At 55.5% G+C, this 8,633-nt stretch overlaps 1 protein-coding gene across 1 annotated transcript; it reads left to right on the top strand.

Moving 5' to 3' along the window:
- Positions 1 to 56: 56 nt before the first annotated feature.
- On the top strand, positions 57 to 3,029 carry ABHD15 (abhydrolase domain containing 15). The gene is made up of 2 exons (XM_064729450.1): positions 57 to 901; positions 2,098 to 3,029. Exons 1-2 carry the CDS (start codon positions 57 to 59, stop codon positions 2,573 to 2,575), a joined length of 1,323 nt encoding a protein of 440 aa, XP_064585520.1. The 3' UTR covers positions 2,576 to 3,029.
- The last annotated feature ends 5,604 nt before the right edge of the window (positions 3,030 to 8,633 follow it).

Below are 8,633 nucleotides of genomic sequence, written 5' to 3'. Positions count from 1 at the left end.
ATCGCTCTGCGAACCGCCGACCATCGGGGCTGCCGGCTGAGGCTCCTGCCGCCTCCATGCTGTCCCCGGAGGGTTTGGTGGCCGCAGCCGCGGTGCTCGTGGGGCTGGCCCTCCTAGCTTGGTGCCTTTGGGCAGGGAGGCTGGAGGTGCCTGCAGACGGGGGAGAGGAGGACGAGGAGGAGGAGGAGGAGGAGGAGGGGATCCCCTTCATGGCCGAGGAGGGCTCGGGGCACTGGCGGCTGCTGTGCAAGCCCTCGGCTCTGGCCCAGCACCTGGTGCGGAGCTTGGGGCGGTCGGCGGCGCTGCGGGGGGGCCGCTGGCTGTGGCCGTGCTGGCCCCGGCTCCAGATGCTGTGGCAGCTCCTGCAGCCACCTGAGCCGGAGCCGGTGGTGGCCCGTGAGCTCCTGCAGCTGTCGGACGCTGGGCTGGTAGCCCTGGACTGGTTGGTGGGGCCGTGGGGGGCTGCGGGTGGCGGCGGGGGGGTCTCCAGCCCGGTGCTGCTGCTCATTCCCAACGCGGCCGGGAAGGTGACGGGGGGGCTGCTGCAGCTGGGGCTGCGGGCGCTGGAGCGGGGCTTCATCCCCGTCATCTTCAACCGCCGGGGCCACAACGGCTGCCCCCTGACCACCCCCCGGCTCCAGCCCTTCGGGGATCCCGGGGACCTGCGGGAGGCCGTGACCTACCTGCGGTGCCGGCACCCCTGTGCCTCTCTGCTGGCCGTCAGCGAGGGCTCGGGCTCGGGGCTGCTGCTCGCCTACCTGGGCGAGAGCGGCTCCTCCAGCCGCCTGGCCGCCGCCGCCTGCCTCTCCCCCATCTTCCGTGGCCGCGACTGGTTTGAGGCCAGGATGCCCTGGCTTTACGAGTGGCCGCTGCTCCTCCACCTCAAGCAGGGATTGAGCAGGTCAGTGCAGTCCCTTGGGCCTGGGGAGGTGGATGGGGGTAACCCGGGAACCCCGCGGTCATCCCTGGGGGTGTGCATGGGGTGGGTGCTGCTGAAACAAGGAGCCCCAGTGCAGGGCAGAGGTGCTGAGGACAGCAAAATGTGCTGGTTAATGAACACCAGCCTGGAGCCGGCTGCCATGGGGCCAGCTGGGCCACCACGTGTGTCCCCAGCCTGGCTCGGGCTGCGGCAGCATCTTGGGGCTCCTGAGCAGGGAGATCTGGGGCAGGGTCTCACAGTTCCTCCTGGGAGGAGTTGGTGAAGCCCCTGTTTGGTTTTGGACCCTGAGTGGTGAGTGGGGCTGGCCCCTCTCCCTGCACTGCCCCTTGTCCCCAGCACCTGACCCTCCCGTTGGCCCTGGGGGGGGACTGTGATGCCAGCCCAGGGCTGGGCTGGGGGCTGTGACTGCTGCTGTCCCTTCCCAAGGGCTCTGGGTTCCCTATTGCCCAACACAGACAGGCTCGATTGGACCAAGCACTGGCTGAGACAGGAGACTGCCCTGGGCCGAGGACTTGAGCAAGTGGGCACTTCCCTGGGGGCTGCTGAGAGCTTGTGGGGGCAAAGGGGCTCTGCAGGTGGCCAGATGGGAGCCAAAATAATGCGGGTAAACCCCAAAACATAGGGGCAAACAGGTGACAGGTGAAGCTGCAGCAAATCTCAGATGGGTGCAGCAAGGAACAGTGTGTACTGCAGGGATGGGGTGCTGGGGGTGGGCAGCAGGGAATCTCCCCCCTCCCTGTTTCCCGGTTCCCACTGCAAATGCTGCTGTCACGGTAACGAAGCAGGAGCGCCGGCCGTCTCCCGTTGTCATGGCACCCGGGCTGTGCTGTGGGGACCCTCCAGGATCCCTGCAAGGGGCTGGGATGGGCCTCCTAAGCCACTCTGGGGCTGGGGCAGTCGAGGTCACCCCTATTCCTCTGCGTGCAGGGCCAGGACTGTTGAGCGGCCCATGGGCACACACGCTGGTGGCACCCCCATGGCAGCATCCCTGTAGCCCCCAGCTCCAAGTGCACCCCTATGACCCTCCACCCCCACAGCAGCACACCCCAGCCACTGCCAACATTCTCCGTGGCCCCCATCCCAGCATCCCCATTGCCCCCAGCCCATGGCAGCACCCCAGCACCTCCAAGCCCACGGCGGCCGCCCCATCCCCGCAGGTACGCGGGGGCCCTGGCCGAGGTGGTGGACACGGACAGGCTCCTGGGCAGCCGCTCGCTGCGGGAGCTGGAGGAAACGCTCTTCTGCCGGACTCGGAGCCGCCCCACCAGCTGGGAGAGCTACTGGGAGCGCAACGAGCCCCTGCGCGACGCGGACGAGGCGGCGGTGCCGGTGCTGTGCCTCTGCAGCGCCGATGACCCGGTGCGCGGCCCGCCGGCCCGCAGCCTGCCCCGGGAGCTCTTCCGCAGCAGCCCCTACTTCTTCCTGCTGCTCACCCCGCACGGCGGGCACTGCGGCTTCCCCCGCCGCGGGCCGGGCCGCTGCTGGGCCCACGAGGCCGTGCTGGAATATTTCAGGGCCATGGCCGAGTTCCTGCGGACGGAGGAGAGGAGGAAGGGGCTGCCGCGGCCCCGCAGGTGGGGGGGTCCCCCGGTGGAGCCCCCCGTGTTCACCTGGCAGAGGTCGTACACGCGGTAGCCCCCCCTGGGGCAGGGTCTCACAAAGGCAGGCAGACACTCCGTGTACTAAAATTACTTTATTACAGTTGATTTTTTTTTTAACATTTCCTTTGCTATGATACAAAGGATACTTACAAACAAAATATTACATATGACCTTATTTTTTTTTTCTCTTCTCTTATTTTCTGACAACTTGGTAACAGCTTTAAATGCACAATCTATACAATTAATACAGGTTATATATGAGCTATAATGTATGTTGAACCAGAAGAATACCAGAATACTGACAATATACTGTACATTAAGCCTTACCAGTTAGTGCTCGTGGCATTTTCTACAAGAAGGAAAACGCACACCTGTAGATTCACTCATACCAGCTGGTGCTACCAGACACGGAAGCAAGAAGGAGTTTAATTCCCCTGGTTAAATCCTTCGTGGCCCATCACCGTGGTGCTGAGCCTGGAAACCTCAGACCAGTGTTCATAGTAAAACAGCAGATATGTGTGTGTTTTTTTCTATCTAATGCTCTGTGGCACAGCACGGCGCCGGCCGGGCTTGCCCATACCTGGATGATGCCCCAGAGCAAACGGCCATGGCGCTGGGGCCGGGCGCTGGGTGAGCTCTTGCTGGGGAGCTGGACCTCCTTGGGGAGGGGGAGAAGAGGAGGAGGAGGAGGAGGAGAGGAAAAGCAGCAACAGCTTTGCTGTCATCAGCAGGCAGCTCTGGGGTTTGTGCACATGAGCAGGCGGCGGCCGAGGGGGCAGAGCAAGCCCAAGGCATGGCGCTCCCGGCACGGCAAACCCTGCACGGGGTCGGGCAGCAGCTGCCCTGTGCTCACCTCCTCATCAGGAAAGGTTTGCTTTTGTTTTGCAGCCAAAGCCAGAGGTGTGTGGCTACAGGTGTGCACTTCCCCTCCTCCCGCCGGGGTCTACATCGCACTGATAAGGTTACATTTTTTGTTTTTTATTTAATTTTTTTTTTTTTCCTTTTTAAAGCAACCAGCAAGTGAAGCATTTTTTTAGTTGACTGGCAAAAAGACCTGGCATTTGCACAAAAGCTGCAAATGGAAAAGAGCCATCCCCTCCTCCCACCCGCTGCATCCCAGCCCAGAAAAATCCCAAACTGTTGGCGGAAGAAAGAAAAAAAAAAAAACACAACAGGGGTGGAGGAGAGGAAGGGGAGGGGGAACAGGTTGGAAAATACCAGGTTTGAGTTAACATTTCCTTGACTTCACACAATTCTTGTGCAAAAAGAAACAACCCCCCCTCCCCAAAACAAACAAAAACCCAAACCCAGAAACATGCTGGAAATAATGAAAACAAATGGAAAGTAATATATAAAATTAAAAATATAAATAGGATGTCTGGCTGACTGGTAGAAGAATAGGTCATTTAGGTTACAAAAAGGAATATACATTCAAGAGGCTCTGAACCCAGTGGGGTAACTGATGTTAAACTTGTGTTAATAGTTAGGCTAGAATTCTCAAGTTTGTCTTTAAAATCTTCACAACACAAGCAAGCTATTTTTAAAAAATATACACTATACACACCTCACACAGCTTCTCCTATCCGTATTACACACGTTACGCTACCCTCCCATCCACTACACCGAGGGGGGGGTCCCCCCATCCTGTCCCGACCCCCCGGCCCCGCGGTGGCGGTGGGGCAGCGATGGCTGCGGGGCCGGGCAGGTCGCTTGGCCCCTCCACGTCATACCACAACCTTCTCAAAGCATTTACAAGTCACCAAAGGGCTGTAGCCTTTTATGTTATACACACTTCACTTTGCAACGTTAATTATTTACATCAGGGCTGCCCCCCACCCCCCCCAAATCTTTTAGCTGTTTCTAGGCAGGTAAAAAAAATGTTCCTGTTCCAAGCAAAGCAGGGGGAAGAGCTGCGGGGGGTTAGGAGGGAAGAAAAGCTGAAGAAAGGAAGCGAGTGGTTTGCTTGCCAAAAGCCAAACCCGTACGCGCACGTCTGCCTCTCCTTCTCTGATCCTTGAATCCTTACAAGCTCCCATTCCCTACAACCTCCAGGACAACCAGACCCGGAGAGCACGGCCTCACCGGCGCTCAGACTCCTCTGCTCGCAGCTTCCCGGGATGCTCAGCACAGCTACTGACTCACAGCTTGCCTCTGCCACAGGACACGGAGCACAGATCCTGACCATTCCTAGGAGCCCACCCCTCGCTCAGCAGCAGGTCTTGCAGGGCAAGCCAGCTGCACTGGGGCAGGGACACTGGGACCCCCACAAGCCACCACGCTGCACCCCCAAAGTCGCCCTTGGCAGCTGCCACCAGGCACAGCCGGGCTCTGCCGGAGCCGTGCAGAGGCAGCGGCCGCCGACTTCAGCTTGTCAACAACCCTGCGCTGATTTCTGCACTCTGCTGAGCTCAGAGTTGCCATAGAAATGGGTGATCCTGGCACTAAAAGCAGGCAACGACCTCAAATCAAAGTCTTTTTTTGTTTTGTTGTTTTTTGTTGGTTTTTTTTTTTTTCCTCCAGTAGATTTAGATGAACTCGGGCTTAAGACAAAAACAGTTGGAAGGGGAAAAACAGATCATTTCTAGAGAGATTGAAAAACATAGTCACAAGCCGGTATTAAACTGCAGCAAAGAACCTGAACTTGGTTCCCATTGAGTTCAGCTCCAGAGCAAGCTCGAAGCCACCGCTCTGTCCCTCGCACTGCCCTCCGTGCGGTACAGGACGCCCAAGGGAAGGAGATTCCACACAGCCATCAGGGAAAACCCAGCCAGAGGCTGGAAGCCAAAAGCCCCAGGCCAGTGGCTGTTTGCCTCCCCAGCTTGCAATATTTAAGCACAAATTCCTTACAGCATCACTGGACAAGTCTCAGGGATTAGGTGCATGCTGAACTACAACTGGCAATTACAGTAGCTTTTTGCTAGCTGGCACATACTGTATCTATAAATTTTAGTACAAAAACTTAAAAAATACAGAAACTAGGTCAATTTGTTAACTACATATTTACAGATAATTACAATTCTTTTCACTGACAATAATTAAACTAATTGTCAGTGAAAAGTCAAACTGTGCATGTTCTGAGGTACCCGTACTCAAGGGTGGGGAGCGGGGCAGGGGGCCAGAGGGGCGAGGTGGGGAGAAGTTTCCCCCCAGGGTTTGTTCACATCCGTGAGGGCAAGGCTCGGCCCTCCTGGTTCCTGGTCTCACTGTGTGCACTCAGAGAAAGCAAGGAGAGAGGGAGTTGATACTGGGGTCTTATTTTCCCTAGGACATGGCTTAAGGGTGTTTTGAGGATGCCAGGCAGGTGCAGAGCTAATGGTCATGAACCAAACTGCCTTCTCCCCACCAGGGAGCCTTCAGGTGAAGTGCAAGTATTGAGACCCACAGCTCAGTGGTTAAGGTGCTTGTTTGCTGGCAAATCCGATTTACTAAGTCCCTCTCTAGCTGACAAAGGGCTCTCCTTCCCCTGGAGGAGGGGGCAGGGATGTAGCAGGCAGCATCACAGCCCAGTTGGCTGAACTTCATTGTGCAACAGGAACCTGGGTTATCTGCTGCCACTGCTCCCTGGTGGGGTGATGTTTACTAAAACCACTAGATCTATCAGGTTTTCTTATTTTCTGGCTGTAAACAGCAAGCCCCAACCCTCCAAAGCGCCTGACACACACTCATCAGAAGACTTCGGCTCAATCGATTTGGAAAAGTGCAAACTCAACCACAGCAGAGGGACAGTGACCAGCATCCCTGCCTGGGTATCCACTGCTCCTCTGTGCTTGGCACATGGTTCTGGGCTCACTGTGGACCAGCACTGGGGTGGGAACATCCTACAGGCAGGAGCACAGGTAAAGACAACACTACTCCTTGGGAAAGGGTAAGAATGACCCAACCAAACCCAAGTCTCTCCTAAAAAAACTTGTAAGAGACCTTCCAGAAGGGACAGGGGGAATATTGCCTCCGAATTCTCTGGTAGCACAAAGAGAGCCCAGGGTTGGCATTCTGCTGAGCTGGCGGGGCGTCCTTGGGGGAAATGCGTGACCTGACACATGCAAGAACCGCTTATCCCCTGAACTGTCAAATGCCTCCCTAAGATGGGGTCTGGAGAGGACAAAGGAGAAGGTCAGAAGGGTCTTCACAGCTTGAGGAGCTGGTGGTGTCCAGCATGGCACTCACCCCTCTACTATGAGAAAGACCAGGGCAAGATTTACTAGAACTGCAGAGCAAGCACCCAGGAGAGGAACAAGGCTGGCCGCTGCTGGCTGGACTTCGAGTGATGAAGCACACAGGGCCTAAGCAGAGTAAAGATTGGACCAAGAGCATCTCTGTGTGTATATATGGATGTACAGACCATAAGTCTCTAAGTACACACGTGTACTTAAAATCTTGCAATCTAGCTTCTCTTTTGCCCCCCACACAACCTAAGAACCTCCAGGTATCAGACACACGCCGAGGCAGCCAGCGTTCAGAGCTAGCGGCGGCTCCACCTCAGGAATGCCAAAAGCCAGTGCCGGTGCAGCGAGCCAAGACCGTGCCGGGCTTGTGATCTTTCGTGGCGAGACGCAGCTGGGGACTCTGAGCTCAGCCTGCTGAGCACTTCACCGGCCCACTCGCCGCCTCCCCAGCAGATCCCTACAGTGCCTCCACTGCCTGCCTATCGCTAAACCATCTTGTTTGCTTCTCTGCTGCCTTGTGACTTTCTGGTACCCTCAGGAAGCTCCCTGGTCTCCTTCAAAGCCCACCCGCAGCAGCTACCTACCCTCTCACACCCCAGAAAAAGCAAGCTGCAATTACCAGGGCTGCACTTCAGTGAGGGTTCAGCCCTAGCACAGCCTGTGCCACGTCTGCGCCCTCGCCCCGAGAGCCCTGCTGAGGGGTTGCTTTTGCTCACAAACAGGAGCGCTAAAGAACAGCAGAACTGAAGTGCCCTGACAGAAATGCACAGCATGAGGTGTGTGTGCACCTATACCCACACACACGTACATACAGAGTATATAAATATATACAAATGAGATACCATATATATATCCAGAGAGATGTGCGTATTCAACAGAGTAATGGGAGACAGTGGTACGATAGGATTTATTGCCTCTCAAGAAATGGCACGTAAGCAGGGTCGAGGGGCTGGGAGCCTGGAGGCGAGGGGCCCTGGGGGTTTAAACAACAGCACAGCCCCAGGAGTGCTCTGGCTGCACCCCCGTGCAGGTCACAGCCAGTGTGCAGTGCCCGTTCTTCCGGCGCAGGAGGGCTGGGTGGGACACAGAGCGATGCCAGCCTGGCCCCAAGCCAGGCAAGTAATGGCTGCAGGGAAATTTTTCTGTGGAAAGTTTGGTATCACACCATGTATTTAGTTGTTCAACCTCTTTGAAGTTCACAGGCTTGGAGGGAATGCAGGTGAAACAGAGCTGTGGCCTCCATTTCAGTGCTGCATCCAAGGAAGAAAGCACGTAATGTTCAACATGGAAGGGAGAGGTGGCTGCTGGCTCCCTGGGACCATGGAAAAGAAGGAAAATGTGGTCCCTTTCACTGATTTTAAATAAAATCAAAGGAAATTTGAATCAGAAAGAGGTAAAAATGCTGGCTATTTTGTTTTTTTTTCCATCTCCGGGCTAAGCTACACCAGAACTTCAGGTCTTTGCAGAGGGGAGAGAAAAATAACCACAGAAAAGAGATTTCAGGGGTCAAGCTGGTGATTTAAAAATACCGCAATAAAATTTGCAAGTAGTCCACACAGAAGAGTTCCCCAGTGTTAAATATGAACGTAAGAAATGCAAGAGAACATCTTTGCTGAGGTACTGGAGTAGTTTCCACAATTTACAGATTACAGTAATTTTAAAACTGAGGGCATGACTGCAATGAGCACAACATGGAGCAATTGGCCTTACTTTTAAAAACGCTTTACTTTTAAAAATAAGAGTTTGCAAACTGATTCAGAGAGTGTTTGCATCTCTCTAGTGCACAGTTGTTCATGTATCTCAGAAATAAACCTGAGATACATTAAAATTCTCAACACCAAGGGCCTCCTCAAATACCTCCAAGGCACAGCCTGACCCTGAGTTCCTCTGGCTACAGCTGTGTAATGAGGTGCTTCCTCTCGAGATCAG

This window comes from Zonotrichia leucophrys, chromosome 19, assembly GCF_028769735.1.
Source record: "Zonotrichia leucophrys gambelii isolate GWCS_2022_RI chromosome 19, RI_Zleu_2.0, whole genome shotgun sequence".
Lineage (NCBI taxonomy): Eukaryota > Metazoa > Chordata > Aves > Passeriformes > Passerellidae > Zonotrichia > Zonotrichia leucophrys.
The sequence above is the reverse complement of the archived record's forward strand: the minus strand, read 5'-3'. Positions and strand labels throughout refer to the sequence as shown.